At 44.1% G+C, this 24,593-nt stretch overlaps 1 protein-coding gene across 4 annotated transcripts in view; it reads left to right on the top strand.

The window, feature by feature from the left end:
- The window catches only part of LOC147016666 (receptor-type tyrosine-protein phosphatase S-like), a 643,261-nt gene that overhangs the window by 225,743 nt on the left and 392,925 nt on the right, over positions 1-24,593 (top strand). Inside the window, exon 1 of one of the 4 annotated variants that reach the window (XM_085845562.1) lies at positions 15,917-16,037. The exons of the other annotated variants lie outside the window; for them this stretch is intronic. Coding sequence (XP_085701688.1) covers position 16,037 — 1 coding nt within the window. The 5' untranslated portion in view covers positions 15,917-16,036. Of the gene's footprint in view, positions 1-15,916; positions 16,038-24,593 lie in introns of those variants that run through there. 4 annotated transcript variants of the gene reach the window in all.

The raw sequence follows: 24,593 nt of genomic DNA, 5'->3' as shown, positions 1-24,593 counted from the left end.
ATCAGTCTTGACATTTTTATTTTTTTTAACTCCACTATTAATTTGTTTTTGAGCCATTTGCTTTACATTGAGCATCACACATAGTTTTCATGCCACAACAGCGTTTATCGATGTTTAATTATGGAATATTGCTCCAAATGTCCTGCATTACTGCATCATGTCCCTCAACAATTTCCCTTCATTATTTGACTTCAGTTTCTACTGGACGACCCGTGAACCCGTTGGGTTCCCGTTGTGACAGCTGTTGATGAAACAAAAAAAAAAAAACATTTCAAGATATTAATAAAAAAAGATAGCTCCAGCGAACTATACCGCTGAGGTTGTTTGCATTGATCAAATTCTCCCGAAGAGTACTTGACTGAATCGGGAATTGATTTTTTAAATTATTTTTTTGTTGCCTGATTTGAACGAAACTTGATACTGCACACCGCAGGAGAATGGTGAGTAAGGTGGCACTAAAATTTTTGTGCTATCATGTACCGTTTTGGCTGCATTTCAGGAACATACATACATATATACATACATACATCCATACATACATATATACATACATACATACATAAAAGATGAGAGTTTTAGTAATATATAGATAGATATAAGGCCGTTAGCCTGAGTAGTGTGCATACCTGGACTCGGTGCAGGCCAAGCCATGATTGTGAGTGTTTTTATTTTTATTTTTATTCTGTCAAGATAGCGTTTCAGTACATTGCTTCCATTTGCTTCCGTCAAAATATGTTTCAGCACTTTCAGCACAAGATAGCGTTTCAGCTTCCGAATGTTACTGGACGATGAATCCCTGGCTGATTCGAACTTTGATTAATCGGTAAATAATGCAACTTTCCAGCTTTGCTCGACTCATTATTTCTGTTTGATTGCTCATTTCGACCTGTTAGCTTGGTTACCAGTTCGCAACAGCACTTTTTGAGCAGTCACACATTCACCGACACCATTTCATGCTCATGCGGCTCATGCTTTCAAGATATTCACACTTGCATTTCACAGCGACATACATCGTCAACCATCATCCATATTTGAACAAACACAAACCGAGATGGATGCTTAACATCTCTTTTGGAGAGTTTGGGTTTTCGAGTTCAACTTGGATTATAAAGCTCACCAGTTTCATATTACCCTCTCCCATACACATGCCTAAAGACTCATGGGGTCGCTTTAAGTAAGGAGAAAGTAAATCTTTACATCTGATGACTATGATCTGACTCACACCTCTTGCTGACTGCATCTGCCGCATGGTTCTTGGAACTGGTCACTCGGACCAATGAGAAAGGTCAATTTTATACAGATATATTCGCTGCAAGAACAAATACACTTAAATTATATAAGAGCATATTTGACTTTCAGTTTAGGTGGTGTGGTTGAATGACCGTTCAAAAGGAATGAACTTAAATTGCTCACATTTAACTTTAATTCGCACATACATTTGTGCCACTGGTGTTAGTAATGGGGAGTGGATGGGGGGTAATGGCAGAGGGAGCGATGTGCGGTGGATGGAGCAGCAGTGGCTTTTTCCCATCACAGGTCTGTGCGTTGGTGCATGTCACGTCATCATGAGAGAATAATAATCCAGAGGCAGAATTTGGTACCCTTTTTGTTAATGTGTGAGCATGCGAAATACACAAAGCTGTAGGGTGGATGATCATCTCGATGAGTACGATTAATGACTGTTTATAAAACTTTTAAAATGACTCCGTATTTTGGTCTCATGACGACAATGAAACATTGGAGGTTTTTATACGGTGTACTGAGGTATAGCATATCAAACATATAATGGTATCAAAAACACACACACACACACACACACACACACACACACACACACACACACACACACACACACACACACACCATCTATCAGCTTGCCTATTCCTCTCTACCCTCTTAATTACCCCCTCTGGGCCACCACAGGTTCCCCCAAGCGAACCGCAGCCTCGTTCACTCGTGCCACAGGACCTCTGCGGGATCTCCATGAGATCCCTCTCAGAGGTGCAGCATCCGCGGTCACCATGCCCACTTTGGCCATGCACTGTGCACCAGCACGGCCTCCTGCGTGCTCTGTGTGGTCCTCTGTGCTCTCCCCATGAAGTCATCATGTGACCCCTCTCAAACAGTCCCGGTTCCCCCACCTTTCCGCATATGTTTTTTGGGGATACAGTGCAACTTACTCACTTCCACCCTCTTTTTTGTTGGGCTCACAGCCGATTCGTCCCTTCCCCCAACTTATCTTACACCCCCCATTGTCTACAAGGCTTTCTGGGGTCATGAAACATGCACAATCAACACGAAAAGAGCAAATCCGAGCTATACGAGTATACTCTGCCAGCCGATTCAATCCGAACTATACTCTGCCAACCCATGCACATGTGTGCTCCACAATGTAGCACTGTCATCTTGCACAAGGCCCAGTCATAGCACGTGTGATAGACAGATCAAATTCGGCCGAGACAATAAAATACCCTGGCTGTGCCCGGCGGGACACGGCTGGACCTGGATGAGCAGTAACCGAGTTACATCCTTGCTGCAGGAAAAGGCGGTCTCCATGCCGCATCCTGGTGTGAGAGGAGGAGAATGGGCATAGATGCTTGGGTGAGGTCTGGTGCAGCGCGTTGGCTCACACAAGCTCCACAAGGCTTCTCCAGGAATCTGTTCTGAGAATCTGCTCTATGCCCCTGTCTTCACACATTTTTACAATATTCGCCCCCACCCCCTGCTGTGAAGTACTTCGCTGCTCCCCTTTCAGCAACTATTGGCCTTGTGGAGGCCTTGCGGTGGCCGAGTCCACGGGTGTGGAAAACCCTTCCCTAACATCGCATAACAGGGCTGAGGGTCATTGGCATGGCTATCTTGGGTTTCCCCACCCAAACTTGTGCTGAAAAGCTTGATGACAGGGTGAGTCAACCACACCTGGTGTTCATTCAGCAGCCAACAGGGCTTGACTTGAACTCAGGATTCTGGGATCCTAAACCAACTAACAACTCTAGCTGCTAAGCCAACACCAGGCTTTTTCTTTGCATAAAACGACGCAAATCTAATATCACGACTGCATTATTCACACTTATTCTATCATGTTCGCTATGGGAAATAACAATACTATTCTATGTTATATTAGCCCCTATAAGTCATTTCCACAACAACATATATACATACACATATATATATATATATATATATATATATATATATATATATATATATATATATATATATATATATATACACATTCAAACAATATATCTGTAGGAATGATTCTTCAAGGGCAGGGTATTGCATCACACACAGAGTGTGCCATCCCTATGAAGAACATCGATCCTGGTGTTCCTTTAAAGATGCTGCGGTATATCCTTCATGAAGAGTACGTGGGTTATCACCAGTATCCTGAAGAAATTACTAATTTCTGCCCAAATAACTTTCAGTTGAGCTTCAGGCCTGAGCTGCCTGTTCATGAAAGCCTTGGGCCAAAAGCATTCCTCGGGCGATTTCATACGAAGGTGGGAATAATTAGGATCATATTAGTGGTAGTAGCAGCAATAGTAGTTGTCATCGTAGTGCTTAGATGACCCCCTCATCAATTTGATATGTTGGTGTTTTCAAGCCACCACTGTCAGCTCCTGGTTTTGATGCTTGGAGAAGCCCTCATGCATTCTTACGATTGACCTTGCCTTGTTAAGTTGATACACTTTGCACGTCACCTCCTTTTGTCCATCTTCTGTGAGCTTTATAAAGTTATTGATACAATCTTTGTTCATCTTCTCCTGTCTTGCTCTGTCTTTCCCACCTGATCTTGTCACTTATTATTTTTTGTATTTTTGTCTGGAGGATTGACAAGGGAGGGTGTGCATTAGTCTGTAGTTAATCTGCGAATGCTGCATTCCAGATTTCATTCATGTTCCTCGATTTCAAATGTGACCCACAGTAATTTTACAGAAGTACGAGTAGCATCTTCTCACGGTGTTGCTAGTTCGGCTTCCACTACCTTTTGCTTATTTACTGCTTCTGGAAACACTGGCACAAATACAAGCTTGGACATCTTTCGGAGGTTGAGCTCAAGCTCTACAACGGAGGAAAGTGATGTGTTTTGAATTGATTTTCTCTTTGTTCACATCAGCTTGACCCTCGGTTAGGTGTTCACTTCACTTGTGCTTTCACAGTTGTACTGCCGACGCAGAAAGCATTTCGGAGACTCAATGTGACGCTCTAATTTAATATGACAGGAAACAAAAAGAAGATGTAGATTGATACATAATCAGCCTTTTGCGAGTATAGTACTTGAAATGAGGCAATAATATGTCCCAATCGTTGCTTATTCTTTTTGACAGGTCATCTTTGTACGCTCAGTATCAGCTGAACTCTGGTGGAAAGCACCGCGCCATTTGTGGGCCTGATTTGACACCCTTCTTTGAAGAGATGTGTGTGCAAGTCGGTCCTTTGGCTAATTAGCTTACATGCAGCCATCTCATGTTTGTCTTGTATTACATTGCTTGTAAAATGGACCTGAGGTTCCGCGGGCCTTATTGAGTCGGTGAGCTACTGTATGTTGTTACAGCTCTGGAAGCAAATGCACAGATTCAAACCAGCAACCTTCTGGTCTCTGTCCAGATATCTTAACATCTACAGTGTGGAAATGAGGGAGGAAGGTGGGTGGGTGAGAAATGATTTGACGTCCACAAGATGGGGAGGCAGTGAGGCAGGGCAAAGCAGAAACTGTCAAAAAATTTCAAGCTCTGTTACGGTGCTGCAAAGACAGGCCTGCCGAGCATGCGTGCTGTTTTTAACCCTGAGAGTGGCAGAATTTTTCACCCTTTGGCATCAGAACTCCAAAATTTTCAAAAAGCAAGCAGCAAATTAGGCTGAAGGAGAAACGTACTTTGAATGTCCATGGAGTTCCTCCTGAGTGCATGAACGCATTGGGGAGGTGGGGGGGGCATGATTGAGTTATTATCTTTATTTTCCTGTTGTCCATTTCCTTTTGCTTTCTTCTTGCTCTGGTTTTGTCATCTGTCCTCCTCCTACCAGATCAACAACTCCCCTTTGGTTATTTTTATGTTCGTTTTGCAAGCTCATTAAAAGTAAAACTACAGAATGGGATTGCTACAAACTCTTAAAATGGTGAAAGAGGCGCAACCCAATTAATATGGAATTGCAAGAGATTCTCGTGCTGGGAAAACGGTCAAACATGGTTGTGGAACGGACAGAATATTACAAAAAAAAAGTGTGACGTACAAGATGTGCTATCGTAACGGGGAACGCTGAGAGCAAGGGACAGCTCGGTGAAGCCATGCACAAGTTTGTGGTTTTGGAGATGAGAGAGGTGAATGGCAAAAATAGTAAAACTATAATATAATATAATCTATCTATAATTCCAGTAATCTCTGTGTGTGTCTGTGTGTCTGTGTGTCCGTGACCGCTGTTTCTCGACAACCACTGGTCCGATATAATTGAAACTTGCCAGGTATATTGCTGGGGACCTGAGGATGTGCCATTTCAAGGTTTGATATTAATCGGACAAGTGGTTCCCAAGTTATTGCCATTTATTTACCAAACCAATGACAGGACACGGTGCTATGACATCACAATTGACGTCACAATTCTCCTTTTTTATCTATTTTTTTTTTGCATGTACGGGCACGCACTCGTGTAATATAATTTATAATGTGAAGTGTGGTGTTTGTACGTATGTTTGTGCATCCGGCTGTCTCCCATTTCTAGCGGCCGTTTCCGTCGCTGCTTTTGAAAAGCTCCACACGCAGGCAAAGCTTTCCATTCGACCAAAAGAAATGCATGATACAAAACGAGGTAGATTTTCAATGTATAAATACATCATGCGTCGTGGTTTGTTTATTTACAGTGCGTTAAGATATGACCTCAGCTGACAGAGTGGCATCAAGGTACGCACACTCGCTTCGAAGCCATCTAGCCTGGGTTACAAACTGTCATCCCGGTGTATCACTGGCAGAGTAGCCTGGTGTTGGCTTGACGGTTAAGGTGGCTGGCTTAACATCCTATGGTCTTGAGTTCAAGCCCCCGTTGTCCCGTTGAAATAACACCAGGTAGGGTTGACTCAGCTTATCGTCTTTCCATGGTCAGCAAAATGAGTACCAGCTACCTGGTAACGGGGGTATTGCTAAACGAGATCGATGGTTGTGGAATGGCTCAAAATTCATTGCATCAGTGGTACAGCTGCGCCCCCAGAAAATGATACAGCCAAGCAGCCACAGACTGCATCTGAATAAATGAATAAAACAGGCAGGGTGATTCATCGATGTGTGTGTGCTGTCCCCCGATGGACGTTAAACGAGGCATCCTGTCGACCGACATTAGAAGGTGGAAGTTAAAGATCCCCTCCTGGTGTCCTGTGGGAAGAGAAGGTGAGTTATTGTCAGCAGCCTGAACAAGTTACAAGCTCCTGCCTGAACAATTGCTCCAAAATAAGCTTAAATTTAATTATTGGTGGACTCGATGTTGCAATGTTGTTGTTTTTTAAGAGTTGAGGAGTTTGGCATTTCAAACTCCAGCCAAGTAAAGTAATGAGTTGTATGAAAGATTTTAAACATGCTGCGTGTTGCTTCCTTGCTTGACACTCAGACGTTGAAAATGGATAGAGCACAGACATAAAGAGAGAGTAGGGGGGAGAAAGGAGAGGGAGGAGAGGGAGGAGATGGTGAGGGAGAGTGGATGGGGATAGAGAGGAGGGGAGTGGGGAGAAGTTTCTTTCTGTATCCATCTTGTCCACCCCATTCCTTCCCACCCCATTGCTTGTCCAAGTCTCCTATTCCATCCCCCCCCCCCCCAAGCCTTTCTCTGCTGTAGTTTTTGTCCTGTTGCATTATGATATATTCAGTGTTCTATCTCATCCACGAGCCTTGACTCTGGATACAAAAAACTGCCATAGGTTGGCAACCATTGTGCAGGCTTGATGGGCCAAATAGCCTGGTGTTGGCTTTGTGGTTAGGGTGGCGGCTTGGGATCCTCGGGTCCTGAGTTCAAGCCCCGTTGGCTGCTGATTTAATACACCAGGAGGTTGACTCAGCCTGTCATCCTTCCGAGGTCAGCAAAATGAGCACCAGTGTACTGGGAAGCGGGACACTGCATCAGCGGCATAGCCGTGTCCCAACCAATGATGCAACCAGCAGCCATAGGCTGCGACAGACAGAGAGAGAGAGAGAGAGAGAGAGAGAGAGAGAGAGAGAGAGAGAGAGAGAGAGAGAGAGAGAGAGAGAGAGAGAGAGAGAGAGAGAGACAGAGAGAGAGAGAGAGAGAGAGACACAGACACAGACACAGACACAGACACAGACACAGACACAGACACAGACACAGACACAGACACAGACACAGACACAGACACAGACACAGACACAGACACAGACACAGACACAGACACAGACACAGACACACAGACACACCAAATGGTCTCTTTCTGTTTTGAAAGTCTTTGGAAGGAAAGTCATCTATTATATATTGTGAACCATGGTGTCTGACCGTGGGTTTGTCTGTCTCCAGTTCACAGCAACCGCTTCCCGCGCTTCGTCTGAAAAACTCAACATTCACTTTTGAAATGATGGGAGAACAGGTATGTGTAATGTTGATGCAAAATTTTATTTTGCAATCAGGATATTTTGTTCTCTTTTTGGCCAAAATGAACCTCCGCCACCTGATGTTGGACCACCATTTTGCAGTGGGCGCTATCAGTAGCTCAGAGATTTGGCTCTGAGTGAAACCAAGAGTGCAACACAATTAACCTTTTTTAAAGTCCAAGAAATATTATTGAAATTGATACATTAACTTAAACTTTTCCCATCACTGAGGACGGGTACTCTTCCTTGTATAACATATAATAACGTATAATATAGTATAAAATAATATAATGTAATAATGTTGTGTGGATGGCTGTAACAATGATTGGAAGTAAGATAGAATAGTTATTTCATTAAAAAATGTATCGCATAAGTGCATGTTGGTTTCTGTGTGAAATGGTAGGTCACGTATCAGAGTGCGTTGGCAGAATCCAACATGCTCACACCATTATGTATGTGTCAAAGCTCCTACCATCCCCGCACCTTAATTCTCTAAATCGTTCCCGTTTGGAATCTGTCTATGTGTGCTTTAATCTTCTCGTCCTCTCGAGCACGGACAAGTGCAGGCGAAAGGCCAAGGGGTGTGGCGAAAGTCACCCCACACACTGATAAGAACCGTTTCTGAGCTATGCCTGCTCGCTGACGTTAAAAAAGAGAGAGCACAGCACAGCTTCGGAGAGAGGAGAGAGTTGAGACCCTTCTTCTCATGAGAGTGAGAGCTGCTTCGGGCCTCAAGTGAGGTGACCTAGTCGAGATAAGTTATGGTTGCGGTGAGCGATTCTCAAGCATCATCACTCAGGGAAAAACCTGACCAGCTCCGCATCCCCAAGACAGTGTCAGAAAGGACACAGCACGACCTGACACAGGCCGAGCTGAAGCCAGGACCAGGATGTGGCACATCTCACCCACAAGAAGTTCAGCACTCCCACTGCAAATGCAACTACCATGAGCAAACATAGCGCGTAAACAGGTTTCTTTCAGTATTGTCCTCCTCTATCTGTCCTCCCAATTGTGAGAGTGTGTGCCTTAAGATATTGCATAAGACGACGGGATCATTCGTGGGCACGGGGGTTAGAGTCCGTATGGAATTTCCTTAATTGCAACATAGCTTCCTTGTCCTCTTTCCCCTTCTCTCTTTAATAAACCCTGTTTTACACCCTCAAGTACTGGTTTGCTGTGGGGTCCAGAATTTGGAACAAATGTCCACAGAATGAGTAAATCCATAGCTACCGTCATTAGATTGGTCACCGTATGGGTGGGAGATTTTCCCGTGTCCTCTCAGCTCACTGTTACAATATAATATATTTTCTCTTGCAAGGAACTTCAGCACAGGAGGAAGTCCTAAGGCCCATCAAAGCCTGTGCTGGTACTGCCAACTTATGGTTGTTTGTCCATGCTCTATCTTTTTCAATGCTGAGCATCAAGCAAGGGAGCAGCGCATACCTTTGGTCCTTGGAATGACTTGGCTGGTGTTCGAACCTCCAACCTACCAGGGTGAGAGCAGACACTTTAACCATTAAGCCACCGAGTCTGATAATACATAGCTAGCTGAAAGCTTGTAGAGAACTTAGTGGTCACCTGTCTGTTGATATTGTTACGGATTCGCTTCAGGGTGGATTATGAGGGGCATTCTCAAATCTATTTCCCCGGTGATGATCGTGAAGCTGCTGGCTCTACAGATATCTCCGCAGTGTGACAACTTGTTCAACAACCACAGACACCGTCAAAGATGCTTCATTTAGGTCGGGGTCCAACATACAAATCCCACTTTACCTTCCCGGCAAATTAACCCCCCCCCCCCCCCAGATAGGGTGCTGTGCTGTGCTTACCAAAGCGCATCCAATTCTAGAATACAGCTGAGCGTTACCGCAGATTACGTGTTGGCTTCTGACTACTTGTAACGAATTGGCTCGGATGGACTCCCTGATGCAGCAGACTATGTCTAATCAATGGAAACAAACAACCGGACAGTTTGTTCGGGATTATAATCCAACAAGGCACGTATTCACAACTCAAACAGAGACACACCTGAGAAAGTCTTATCTATGCACAGAAGCCCCAGTGAACAATCACTTATCACAAATAACTTAGGTGCCACACTCATTCCAGCAAAATATGGAGAAGAGTAAGGTTGATAGAAGAGTAAGAGTGCCAGAGGAGGGGCATGGGTGCAACTCCACCTGACTCGAATGTGAGCGGGTACCTCACATGGTTTCCAACTGGCTGAGTGATATGGGTTTACGGAGATGTGCGGTGTGGGAGGTGCAGCGTGTCAGGTGTGAAAGTGTCATGTGGGTTCTGAAAAGAAACGTTGGTGACTCTTTGATTCTCTGGTGCTCTGAGTGATTCAGCGAGATGTGATGCGAGAGTTTGAGGTGCGGAGGTATGATTGGGGTCCTGAAAAGGACCAATGGCGAACTTTACTGATGCCCTGGAGTTTCGAAGGAGCGAGCGAGATGCAGCTTGGAAGAATGTCAGTTGGTGTGTGGTGCCCATGCCCTGGAGTTCATTCTTCGGCGATCTCCTCATCTCTCCGTTGGACCGTTCCGCTCCAAGCTCCAGTTCCGCATCCTTGACTCCAAACTCCTTTCTCTGCTCTGACTCCAAACTCATTCAGATGGCTGCCAGGTGTGGAGACTCCTGTGGATGGCACACACAAAACTCCTCCATGCAGGTTCCAGTCTTGGCACACCCTTGCCTCCATGGCATGGCATTTGATAGGCACATTGCCTGCTGCCCAACACATTCGCGTTTCTGAACATTACATTGAGGAATGCCAATATCAAATGATAATGTGAGGAAGAAAATTCCACCAAAAGTGCAACCGCATCCAAGGTTTGAAGACTTCTAAGACTCTTGGAAAAGCTGGATGATGGAATCATCAAATCACACCCAGGCAAAAATGCTACAGTTAGAACTATCGTATGAGTATGAGAGTAGTACTCTCATATACTATAGTTGGTAACAAGTCATACTACAGTTGTCTGCAGAGAATTACTATTTTTGCTATTTTTGCTATTTTTGCCTGGGCAACCAATGGGGCAGAGAAAAACAAGTGGATAACTGAGGATGGACAGATAAGGGTGAAGTAGACAGATAGGGACAAAACAGACAAGATAAGCAGATAAATGTGGAAGAAAGCTTTTTGCAAAAATTATTTATGAACCATACAGGTTTGGGGAAGGGGGTATTGGTGTGTGTGTGTGTGTGTGTGTGTGTGTGTGTGTGTGTGTGTGTGTGTGTGTGTGTGTGCGTGCGTGCGTGCGTGCGTGCGTGCGTGCGTGCGTGCGTGCGTGCGTGCGTGCGTGCGCGCGCGCGCTTGATGGACTTCCTAAAAGATTAACGATAATAGAATAGATCATGAGGGGCAGCATGATATGATAGAGATAGAGCATGACCATCTTAAATTGAAGATTACTGGACAGGTTCAAGTTTGCAGTTCTGGAGATTAAAGAAGATGTGGACCAAGGAAATTAAAAAAAAAGGAATTACAAAGTTTCGAAATTAAGTTTAAAACAAGACTTTGTCCTATGTGAGTTCAGAGAGTCTGCCTGATGTTGACCAATGTTTATTCTCTTACTTCATTTTAGCTCTATCGACAAGGAGATTGTTTCGGCTATCTTCGATGTCCTCATATCGTTGTTATTCTTCAAGTTCTATCTGGTTGTTTGTGTCTTCTTCCTCTGTTGTTCATCTCATCTGTACTCCTTGTTTAACGTCTCCTCTACATCACTCCCCCCCCCCCCCCACTCTCATTTGTCGTAATATATCCTCTTCTCTTGCTGCCTTTACCATGATCTTTTTGTGGCTCGTGTCATCTTGCAATGTTGTTCAGTGTCCCCTTTTTGTTTCATTTTTACACCAGGTGAAAGTGTGAAAGATGTACCATGAGATATGTCCTCGGGTATGCCCTTCGATTAAGTAATAAAAACAAAAAGCAATTGTAAAGGCTCATTGTTTGAACGTCACATTCTGTGAAAAGCTCAACCACGTTCACACTTATTTTCAAAGTTTATTTTTCATGAGCTACAGAATGGAAGAAAAATAGAGTGCATGATTGTCTGAAAGAGAGTGCACGTTGACTGTACTGCAATTAAATTCAGGAGCTGGAAAACAAATATAGAATATTAAAGGGGAATATATTGATTGGATTAATTGTTTTTTAAATATTACTTGAACTACATCAAGAAGTGCTTATGAAACATCTGTAAAAGAGGAAGCTTTCTGCTAACATGGCTATCCTGTCATTGGAGCCAAACCACACCTCGGGTCAGGCGTGCGGGAAGGGGGTGCTGAGGGCGCTACAGCACCCCCTAGCTGCGGGCAGGAGGAGCACAGCACCTCTTGCCTGCAAAATAAACAAGTCATTTTTAAATTTTAAATATATATATTAAAACGATTTTATAAATAATTTTGCTTTGGGGAAGAAAATATAAGTTAAAAAATGTGTTTGTTAGTTTTTAATGATCACAGACTTGGAGATCTTGCTACGGGGTTGAGGTTCACGACGACTCGAACACCATCGCTAAAATAGACAGCACCTCAGCACCCCCACTCAGAATACGTTCCCGTGCGCCTGCCTTGGGTGATTGAAATTCATTTGATCTATCCTCCAACAGCCTGGCGTTGGCTTCGTGGTTAGGGTGGCTGGCTTAGGATCTTAAGCTCCTGAGTTTGAGCCCCGTTAGCTGCTGAATTAATACGAGGTGGGGTTGACTCAGCCTTTCATCCTTCAAGGTCGGCAAAATGAGTGCCAGCTTGCTGGTATCCTGTGTTGGAGTGGCGACCCATCCAGGATTGTGCCCAATGAAACTGCTTAGGCAGCACCAACACTCTACACAGAGTATGGTCCCATTGGATGGATGGATATCATGCGTAGGTCTGATGAGATGCTGCAGCTAGGTAGTGCACTTACTGTCCCTTTGAACTGTGTGGTCTGCATTAGAATTTCGGCCCAACTATAAAACTGTTGCATTGGTGCTTCGCAGGCAAGACGTTGCATCATGGAGTGTGCCATCCCTCGGATGGACGATAATCTGGGGATTTGTCTACCAGCATTAATTGGTGGACATAAACAATCCTACTGTTGTCTTTCTTGATGTGCAGGTAAGTTATTGCCGGCACTCTGAACAAATTACCAAACTCCTGCCTTAAGCAGCTGCAGTTGCAAGTTCATGAAAGCTGTCAGTGAAGTCATGGCCGACCTCACAAGATGTGATTAATTGTCATAGTAGTAGTCATAGTTGTTGTGGTTGTAGTAGTTGTAGTCGCAGTATCATATCTGCCCTTTATATGGAATAAACAATCAAGCTGTGGAAATCCATGACAACCACTACTGGATGCAAACTGACTTGTTTGACTCCCTTTATAGACACTAAGAAATTTAATTGTTTGCCTCTTTCACAATAAGAACCATCTTGGGAGGTTTGATTATGTTGTATTGTATGACAGCTGCTTACTTAGACTATTGGTGGAGGTGGGGGTGCTTTCACCTCAAGTATATGTAACATAAATAAAGTAACAAGGGAGCATGACCATGAAGTAGTTGTAAATGAGGTGATGATGTAAAAATACAAAACAAATCAAACACAAAGCATAACATCGATATGATATTGGGTCGCTCGGTAAACCAACGTGCCCCGTGTTTGTTTCCTCGTTCACTCTTACTTCAATCTGATGAGTCTCGATGTGTTAGAGTTTCAATCCAACACGGGGTGACAAAATGGATTTTTGAAACACTACATATATACTGGTGGCCTGTTTAACTTTCCCGATCCGAACTAATAGCTCAGGATTTTGGGAACAAGGTTCATATCTGATGCATCATTGTGCTTTGAAATATCGAAGCACTGCCTTTTAAACTGTAAAATATACTATCGATTTACAGTTCGGATATTTCCTCCCCATCTGCACGCAAAACATGGCTATTGAGGGAAGAAACACAAAGAGAAATTAATTGGACGTGCACCATGAAATGTTACAATTATATCGTCATCTGAACTGGGCGTTACTGGAACTTCATGTTCAAATCGCATCTCCACTGAATCTGCATTCATGTTGGCACGCAACCCGTGCCAATACATTCTATAAATTGGCCACCCATGGGGCGTAATCCAGTTTAGCAATGGCTTGGCATCATTTAACGCCAAATGAGTTTGCTCACGCCATCAGGGTGGTTTAAGAGGTGATTACTCGGAATGCCGTTGCTTTGTCGCGCAATTTCCATCGCATTGTCATGTCTTGTGCACTGACGAGGTATCATCAGGTCTGGACAATTCACAAATAGACATCTTTTAAGTCACCTGAGTGTTATAATTGCTCTTGAGGATCGTTGGGTTATTGCACTTGCCAGAAGGAACAACTTTTCAACAGCGCAATCTCTCCAGAATAGTTCCTGCAAAGAACAGTCAACAATCAAATTTCACCCCAGATAGTGATAGTTCAGAATAGGCTTTCTCCCAGTGGTATGTGTTCCAGAAAACCACTGCTCCACATCTCTCAAACATGGTGTCATTAACAGCAATGATAAATACTGGAGGGTGAACTGTTGGTGCCACATTCTTTTCACCGACATGTCTGGATTCCGCATAGACTTAAGTCTTAAACGATGGATGCAATAAAGTCTGGAGAAGAGGTACAGTGTGATTTGCTAATTGTACAATGAGGCAGCATGATCAGTTGGTGGGGGCAGCCTGATGGTATGGGCTGGCTTTCAGTTGATCTTGTTAGCATTCGGAGGGGTGCAATGAGTGGTGTTGGATACAAGGATGAGATAATTATGCCTTTCATCCTTATGGCCATACAGCAAGGTCCCAACTTCATCTTTGTGGATGACAACACTCATCAACACTGTGCACATATTGTCAACGCTGCATTTTGAGACTACGTCACTCGCATTGACCAGCCTGCACAATCTCCCAACTTGTGTAAATTGTATATAATTTTGGATGTGTCTTTCTGGTCAACATGGCGGCCCAGAGTCTCTTGAGCAACTGGAAGGAGCCTCGGTCGAAGAATGGTGCAACATTCCACAGCGAGAGCAGGATCATCCGACTTGCTACGTGACATGATGATGTGTATCCAAGCTTGTGATGGAGAGAAATGATGGTCGTAGATGTTAGTAAAACCATTTCTGTCAATGTAAACAAGTTTGGGATCATTTGCAGAACTTTTGCCACTAGTTTCAGTCGTGTTTTCACAAAACAACCTCATTTTTGGGTTTCCACAAACATCATGCTTGTTTATGGAGTGTACAGATCAATGTGCTGGCCTCTTTTCAACACTTCAGGAATTCCTTTTATATTGGGTTGCTCGGTGAAACGGCCTCCTCGTTTTTCCCGAGTTATTTTTTCCAGCCAGTGTCCGGCAGGGTGATACAGAAACAGCACGTGCATTTGACTCCTACCTGTATAGTCTGGGTTAGATTCTTGGCTCAACCGTAACCTGTCGGATCGGTTCTTTGCAGACTCTACATTGCATCGCAAGGTGCCCTATCGCTCGGATGTTAAGCTGGATCTCATCTGCTGGCACGACTTGGTGGAGGTTAAATATCCCATGCAGTGCGTTTCGTGAAAAGTAGACCCGTTATGGCTGACACCCTTCCCAATTTCCTTATATCTTTCACCTTCAATCGGATGTCAGTCCTCACCCGCCAATTCGTGAATAACTTGGGTGATAAACCTCCACAAGAAGGTTGGAATAATTGAGGCCGTTAAGTAGTGGTAGCTGTCCTTTGTAGTCAATCATCACATTTCATTTGTCATTTCAGGTCATTTTGCTGTAAACTTCTTTAATCTGGTGGAAATGCAAAAGTTGATTTATTATAGCGCCTCTTCCGTTCGGTAAGGCAACTATTTTCCTGGCTCGCCAACAGGGCAATGTGCATGTGTAATTTGACGTCAAAGTCAATGAACCAGGCACATAGAGACAGATATTTGATGTGCCAGCAACTTGAAGCAGGATTGTGGAATGCTAAGCCAGAGTAAGGCAGTGCTAAAGGAGACTGGCAAAGACAAGCAAGAGGGGTGTTTGGTTTACTAACCAGCAGGCCTTTCTTATCTCACTTCACAGCTTGACAGCAGCGAAATAAAACAGAAAAAGGCATTTTATTCTTAACCTGTGCACACGTGTGCATGCCATCACCGCTCAGGCACACTTTAAGCACACGCGTAAACTGTTTCCTTCAAAGGGACGAAGGAGGAGTCGTGGAAGAGTGAGAATAACGTTTTTCATCGTCGTCGTTATTTTCACTCAATGGTGTACCTCCTCAATTGGACTATGTGCTGTCATCGTCAGATGCACTTGGCTGCTCTTTGCGACTTGGAACAAGATTATGTTGTGTTTTCATCAGTGATGTGATTAGCATTATTGTTTGCCTTGAGGTTGTCGGAGATGCGACTGTGATGTAGAGACAGAAATTTGCGGTGATTGACTTTCTATGGAAACTGCTGAGTATGAAAGCTTTTTCAATTTTTTACTTTTCTTTCATTGGAAAAAGGTAAATGTCATCGCCTTTGGTGTCGGCACCGCTGCCCATTGGAGATTATGTGTACCACTTTCGTCACCTGATAATTGTATTTGTTTAATGACTTCCCCCAGTCTTTATTTTTTTTCCCGTTGTCGTCGTGTGTGCAAATTGGGTACGCAGGTTTCATCATCCCTGTTTCTGTGGCTCTTTCGGCATCAATGAGCCAGCACCCTACCGTATAAGAGATTCTGACATGTCAGGTGCTGGCACCTGGGTTTATGGCATTCTGTGTCTAAAATTTCTGGCAGAGCACCGCAACACACTCCAACCACGACTGTGGAATCCACCACAGAACTAAAAGCAATTAGCGTGCCCATTCCAAGCAAGTGTTCAGAGCTAATTCAATTAATGGATGTCGTTAGCTCGGTGTATTACGATCATTAGAGGGTCCGAAATGTGCTGCACAGAGGCTGATTGGTTGCTGAAACAGGCTGGGGGTGGTTCCGTGGGGGGTTTAACATAGAATTGATTTTCAATGTAAGCCAGTACTAAATATCATAGAAAAGGTGTTTGTTTGCAAAAGTCATTTCTGTGCCATGGATAATGGGTAATTAGTGATTTGGCAGCACTCCCTTGGCACTGCGAGCTTTCACGCAGTACAATTGGCCCCTTTGGAGAAAGGAGAAGACATGAAGCGGAATAGAGAAGCTGATTTGTATGGAATGAATGGACTAGAGATGGATGAAGAGCGGAAGACCTCAGAGCAGAATAGCACAGAATTAATACAAGAAGGGCACTCAGGAGAGAGCACACCTCCACCAGGTTGATCAGTCTATGTTCTGTACCCCACTGATAGGCTGGATCTGGATTTGGACCTGAACTAAAATTTACAAATCTGGAGTTGGGCTTGTTCTTGTCAACTAACCAACTCACCCACCAAGTTTTGTCCGAATTCGTCCATAACTTATTAAAATATCGTGTTGGATATCATTTTAGCCCTGTCACTTAATGATGAAGAATCACTTTAAAAATTCTCGGACCGAGATCTAGAATCAGATCTTCACCAAAATCTAATCATTTCATCTGAATCTGTCCAGAACTTTTTGAAATATTTTGTTCACAAACAAACAGACAGACCGACAGAGGCAGACAGATAGGCAAGGGTAAAAATGTTACCTCCATCCACCTTCGGTGGCAGAGGTAAAAAAAATAGCAGGACGAGTCGAGTATGTAAGTGGAGAGTGAGAGATTTGCATCGCAGACGATGACATGGGTGACTCGCTCACTTGTGGATTTGTTGAACTGAACTGAGCAAACATCTCATCACCGAGTTCTGTAATGTTCTGACAACATGCATTATGGTTCTACTTTAATGGCTTTTACAACCGTGAGTAACTTGCTGAGTTGGCTTGGAAATCTGGTTTGAATCCGGTTGCAGGTTCCTTCGCAGCCAGGCACAGTCTTCTCTGCTCTGAAAGACTGTCTTCTGAAGCTTGAGGACACCTGTTCTGGAATTCTATGTTGGACAATTTTTTGCTAATTGTCAGTGTTTATGTCAATTTGTTTATGCAATTTATTTGTGCATCTGATTGTGCCCCTTCGCGTGTGTTTTTGTCTTGGGTCCATGAGTCCTTGAATGGGCCATGTGTTCTTGAGGGACTCTTTCGGGTCTGTTGCTGTTTCCTCTTCCTCCTCTTTTCTTCGTCCTTACTTCCCTTGCTTGCTGCTCCACTTGCCCCACCATTGCTTTTTTTTTTATTGCCACCATCGCATTGCCTTTCCTGCCCTCATTGTTCAATGAGCATCAATCTCGTCAAAAAAGATAAAATAAGTGGGACGTTCACTTGCACAAAAAAAGAAAGAAAGAGCATGATGAAGAATGATAATTTTTACAAAATGTTATCACATCTCATAATTATCAGATTTTTTTTTTCACTTCACTTCCTCGTCAAAAAAATAATAATTGCACCAACAAGCAGCAAATGCAGCTTTCATTGAATATCCTCGCAACTTCTGTGAAGGCGACCATGTCTTGTCCACCATTGGCTGTGTAACACACGCGTGGCGTCTCATGTACGGTTTGTTTCATTTTAAAGAGTGAATTTATGGAATAAATTTAAATTGTACTTGGCATTCCTGCTTTCAGCGGAAGGATGTTTTTTTTTTTGAATCGCAACGAGTAAGATGTAGCCAAGACGTTTCATCACGAGATTAGGCGAGTGGTATTTAATAGAGGCGTGAACCTTTTGCCAATTAGCGATTTCTGTGTGTTGTTGCTTTAAAATTGGTCAACTTGCATGAATACAAAACGAAAGACAATTTCCAAAGGGTAAGTTAGTTCCAAGTGACATCACATGAGAGAATTTTGTTTTTCCCCTTGTCTGTTTGGCGATTAGCAGACTCTGTGTCTCTTTTATCAAGGTTATTTGTGATTTCAGTAATGAGGTAAGAAGCATCATCAGTTACATTAAAATGGAAAAATAGACGACTTGTAGAGGGCCAGGGTCAATCTATGCCTGATGTTGGCTTAATGGTTTGGCTGGTGGGTTTAGGATCTGAGGATCCTGAGTTCACATCCCACTTGGCTGTTGAATTAATACCAGGTGGGGTTAACTCTGCCTGTCATCCTTCCGAGGTGGGCAAAATGAGTGCCAGCATGCTGGTATCCTGTGTCGGAGTGGCGACACGTCCAGGATTGTGTCCAATAGCCCAGGAGACTGCTGAGGCAGCACCAACGCTCTGCACAGACTATGGTCCCAATGAATGGATGGATGGATGGGTCAATCTGTGTCGGAAGACAGGTAGGACATTGGATGGAATCGACAAACTTTGTTTTTCTCCGACGAAGGGTCAACGCCAGAAACGTCAGCTTATCCTTCCTTCCTACTGCGGTTAGCATACCTCGATCAATGCGCTGTTGATTCCATCCGTGGGACCACTTGAAGCTTACGATAGATGCAATGCATCCATCTTGTTTTTGCAGATAAATATTTTGAACGTTTATTTGGGAAAAAGGCGACACTTGGTAAACATCCGAGCAATAACACTGGAATGCATGTACGATGTAGGATCTGCCTCCAATAATAAATAACAATTGCTACCACACCCCATGTGGAGAGCAATGAGCTGGTGCCATTGATGAGGTCATGAACCTTTTAAATTTTTTTTAATTAGCTGAGCACATTCCCTGGATAGGTCACTAACTCGATTACAATGGTCTGCTGAAGCAGCTTTCCTTGACTGAAGCAACTTGGAATTTGGCTGGTGTAGTGACACACAATGGTCGACTTTTTATGTGTCCTCAGCCAAGACCAGAGACTCTTTTTGGATTGACTGTCCATATGTCCATCCATTATTGTTTTATTGTTACCATGATAACTTGTAAGTCACTGAAGGGATTACAACCAAACTTGGCACAAGTATGAAATCTTCTTCGTTATTTATATGCAGCACAACGCTGCAAGGTAGCATAATTTGCTGAGGGTACAGCTTTGCCAACGATACAATGCCCTCTGTGGTTAGGGCAGGAATTTGTAATTTGGCCATGGTATTGGCGATAGCTCACCTATTCTTCATGAAGGACACCACGGGATCTTTAATGTCCAGCAATGAATGCTGGTAGATGGGGCACCAGTTCAACATCCATCCGAGGAACGGCACAAACATTGATGAATCACCCTGCCTGAGAAACACCGGGACAACAGATTTTAGGTGGGCCGAGATTCAAACCCAGGCTAGACGGTTTAGAGTTGAGTGTGCGTACCTCAAGGCCATCCTGTCAGCCTAAGTATTGGACTGTAATACAAAGATAAACCGATTATATTTTGGGTTTCAAAGGTCAAAGGTCTAAGATCATGTGCCCTTTATAATTGAGAAATCTTAGTTTCAAGGTAGTTTTTGTATTTAAGGTCAAGGCTGGTGGAAGAGCTGGAACATAGAATGAATCAGGATGCAATTGAACAAAAGGAACAGTGGAGATAGATAGATGGGGGGAGGGGGAGGCACCAACAGCAGATTTGAAGGACCAAATAAAGGGAGACTTGGACAAACAATGCTCATGGGGAGGAATGAGGGGTGAGGGAGGATGCATGGGTGGACAATATGGATGCTTGGGATGGACTTGAAGCAAACTCTTCGGAGGGAAAAACTGGAAATTTGGAAAGATGTGGGCTTGGAGTGGAGGGTGGGGGGTTATCAGGGGTAGAAACATCATGGTTTTGGAAGGGGGTGATCTGAAATGGTGGTGAACAGCTGTCTTTAAGATGTGGAGGGAAGAAGGAGATTTAAGAGAATATGGAGGTAGGTTCCACAGGTGGGGAAAAAAGAAAAACAAATCAATGGAGTTGAGCAGTGATTCAGGATTTTGGGAGTTTCCCCAGAAGAGGGTTGATGGTGGACTGTAGGGACCCTGCAGAAACATGGGGGGTGTGGGACAAAGCAAGGAGCAGAGGGTGCAAGAACAGAAAGGAGGCGGTAGAAGACAAAGAGACCACCGACATGTCTGCAATGGGAAGGCGATCGGCCCATTGACTCAGCTTCAGTGCGGGATATTCAAATGATCTTGAAGGCCTTGCTTTCCATGGTGTCAAGCTGAACAAGGTGTGAGGCAGCGGCGCCAGTTCAAAGGGGAGAGTAGTACTCCACCAACCTGTGGATAAGGCCTTGTAGATGGACAGGAATTCAGGTATCCCAAGGAAGGACTTTGCATGATGAAGGATGTCCAGTCTGCGACTGGATTTGGAGACCAATCTTAAAATGTGGCTTGCCAAAGAAAGATCATGGCTGATGGTGAGACCCAGGAGTTTTATTGATTGAACTTCCTCAAGAGGATCGTTCAGAAAGTAGACAGGAGAGTTTGCAATGAAGTCATTTCAGAGAGAGAGAGAGAGAGACAGAGACAGAGACAGAGACAGAGACAGAGACAGAGACAGAGACAGAGACAGAGACAGAGAGAGACAGAGAGAGACAGAGACAGAGACATATTCCAAGTGTTTGACCAGCTATTGATTTTGTCAAGAAGGTCTGACAAGAGAGAAGAGGCCATAGCCTGCCTGTCTGAAGGATGGGAATGTCATGGCAGAGGGTGGAGTCATCCAGCAAATAGATAAAGAGGATTTTCCAGAGAGTTCGAGAGATCACTGATGAAGATAAGAAATAGGACTGGGCTCACAACACTGCCTGGGGGGGGGGGGGCTCCAGCCTCAACAGGAAGATAAGATGAAAGGATTCAGGTGAGAGCCATAAGTTGACTGCAACAGGAGAGGAAGTCTGTGAGCCATGAGTGGAGATTTCATTGGATACCATAGGAAGAGAGTTTGGTGAGGAGTGCAGGATACCAGACAATATCGAAAGCACAAGATGTGTCGAGAGAGACGGCCCTGATCTTCTGACTGACATTGAAGGCCTCCATCCATTAATGGGAGAGCAGAAGCAGCAATTCCAAGGTGGAGTGAGTGACCTGTTCTGATTCCAAATTGGTGATGTGAAATGAGGCCATTCGAGAAAAGGAAGGATTTCACATCAACTCTGATGATTGATTCCATTACCTTGCTGATGAATGGAAGTAAGCTCAAACGTAGGTCTATAGTTGAGGGGATCGGGTTTTGCAACTTTTTAATGGAATGTAGTAATGTTGGCTGACTTCAAAGCAGATGAAAGATAACCAAGGGCAAATGATAGGGTGAGAAGAGCAGAAAGAGGATGTGCAAGATCAGCTACAGTGCAGGTTTTTTAGGACATGCGAACTGTTGCCATCCAGTCCAGTTGCAGAGTCAGAGTCGAGGATTGCCAGAAACTTCTCCACCTTCTCAGGTGCAAAAGACAGAGTTCAAGAGCAGTTGTGTATGAAATAGAAGGGTGGGTGCAGAGAATGAGGGGTTGGGGACACAAGATTTGAAAGCAAACACAGAATTGAGGCACTCAGCCTTCTCACGAGCAGAGTTGGCTGTGGTGCCATTTGAAGAGAGGGAAGGGATAGAAGGGGAGCATACTCCAGAGGAAGACTTAACAAGGTACCACAAGTTTTTAGAGGAGGAAGACAAGTTTGAAAGTTCAATCTCGAGGTTGGAAAAATGTTGTTTTCTGGCTCTCCTGAGAGTGGACACACTTGTTGTGGGCTTTGAGAAATGATCCGAGATTGCCTTCGGTCGGGTTTGCTTTCCAGGAAGAGAAGGGAAGTTGTTTCAAGGCAACTGCCTCACCACAGGAATCAGTGTACCATTGGCAGTAGGATGGGTAAGATAGCTGGACTTCCGGTTCTGGGTTTGGAGCATTGGCAGGTCTCTTTCAGGGCTCTCTGCTGACGATCTCAAAGTTAAGTTTCCGGTCAATGTCTGTCCCATTTTAACTGTTTATTTTCTCACCTGCATGTTACTGTGTGTTCCTCGTTCGGTTTTGTTTCAAAAATCGTGCTATTTTGTGAGTTTTCGTCGACCTTGTCTTACCGAGTGCTTGAGGCCTACCCTTTGTTCCCCTTGGTGTACGATCATGTTTATTTGTATTTTCTCCCCATTACCTTCAATTTCTATCTTCCACACTTTCCCATGTCCCCCATCCCTCCCAACTTAATACTCTATTTCTTGTCTTAAATCAAAATAAAAAAATTTAAAAACTACCTTTCTCCTTGCACACTCACAAGTCTCGATTCTTCTTCTTCTTCTTCTTCTTCTTCTTCTTCTTCTTCTTCTTCTTCATCTCCTCTTCTTCTTCCTCCTGCTGGCACACCATCTTTATTCTACTGAGCTGACCCCCTTTCGCCATTACCTTCACAATTTCTTCCGATCTACAACCTTCCATTCCCGAATCTTATCTGTTCTTCAAAAATACATCAAAAAATAACAATTTTCCTTGTATCCTTTCGATCTCTACACTTCCTGTAACCACGTGTCTCTCTCTACTCTTCCTGGTATTTTTCATCGACCCAGCAGCTTCACACTGCGTTTACCATCCAAATTCACCATACACTTCCACGATCTTACTTCAACCTTCCCTTTTCCAAATGTTACGCAATCATTATTTAAAATAAATAATTTCACTTTTGACTGTACACCTCCCAGAGCCAAGTACTTCTCCCATAGCCACGTGATCTGTTTAGACCCCCTGCGTTTATCGATCCAATTTCACCATACACCTCACAATTTTTTCTACAACACTTCCATGACCTAATCTGATGAAAACGCTCTCAAGCAATAATAATTATATCCAGAGAGTTGGTGTCAAAGCCACCCAATGCTCGCCTGTCGATACATTTATCGTTTTTAAAGGACGAGTCCAATAATATTTTTTATAAAGCATTGCAGTGAAGTCTGATCCAAATAATTTTAAAGCAATATATGTATTTGTACATTGTAATCAGTAAAAAATAGTGTGGGAGATAAAAACATTAGAAGGGAAATAACTTGCACCAAAAACTTTAACATTTTCACGCTCACGCCGGGGGTATCGCGATAGCTCTCTGTTCCTCGAACAGGCGAGCTAAAAAATCCAACTGTTACAGCGTTTCTTCTCTCCATTCTCTGAATTCGCCTTTATTGCATCCATCAAGAAACGTGTTAAATCGCATCTCTGACCAAAACTTTTTTAAACCCCAGTTTGCTATGAATGCTCGCTTTCCATCAACCATTCTTTTTTTCTCCAATTTCAGTGCCAACTCACTCCTCTCACCCCTCACTCTCAAAGCAACCATCACACTCTTCTCCCTCCAAGACTCCTTCTCACCTCTCTCAAAAACTCCCCCCTCACCTTTCTCCCACCATTCACCCCCCTCACTCATCCTTCTCAAAGTTGCCCCCTTCTCATCCACAAACCTGCCTCCTTCCACTGCCCTCTCACCCCCATCTCTACACTCCACCTCTTCAAATCCTCAACTGGCTTCTTCCCCCTCTCTTGTCCCCCTCTCCCCCAGCACCACAGAGCCTTTTCTCCTCCTCATCCACCCCCGCTCCCCAAGCTATTCTGAAAACCCCCACACTCTTTCAACAACCCTCCTTACCAGCAGCCTTTTTACTCCCCCCCCCCCTCGTCCCTTGTCCTACCCTCCCCCTACCCTCCCACCTCCTGCACCCAAAGCCTCCTCCCCTCCCTCTTCATTAACAGTGTGGACCTCAAATATCCGGGGCCTTCGCTCAAACCTTTCAGATCTTTCCATACAGGTTGCCACTGACAAACCAGACATAATCTGCCTAACAAAAACTTTCCTCCCCCAAGACGTGTCTGACTCCCAAGTATCTCTCCCTGGTTACTCCCTCCTCCGGTATGACAGACCTGAGCCTCGTCCTGGTGGAGGAGTTGCTCTCTTCATCAAAGACTCTATTCCTCACTCTCCATGCACTGCCCTCACTCCCCCACACCCCCAGGAATACTTCTGGCTACGGCTTCCCCTCCACTCCCAGCTCATGTTTATATGTGTACTGTACCGTCCACCAAACAGTGATGACTCCATTTACGCCTCACTATCCGAAAACATGGACCATCTTCTATCTTCTCATCCAAACTCTCTCTTCCTCATGTGTGGCAACTTCAATTGTCATCATGCCAGTTGG

This window comes from Eptatretus burgeri, chromosome 11, assembly GCF_056783735.1.
Source record: "Eptatretus burgeri isolate ZD-2024b chromosome 11, Ebu_testis_v1, whole genome shotgun sequence".
In the NCBI taxonomy this organism is placed as follows: domain Eukaryota; kingdom Metazoa; phylum Chordata; class Myxini; order Myxiniformes; family Myxinidae; genus Eptatretus; species Eptatretus burgeri.
Note: the sequence above shows the minus strand (reverse complement) of the source record. Positions and strands in the feature narration are given on the sequence as shown.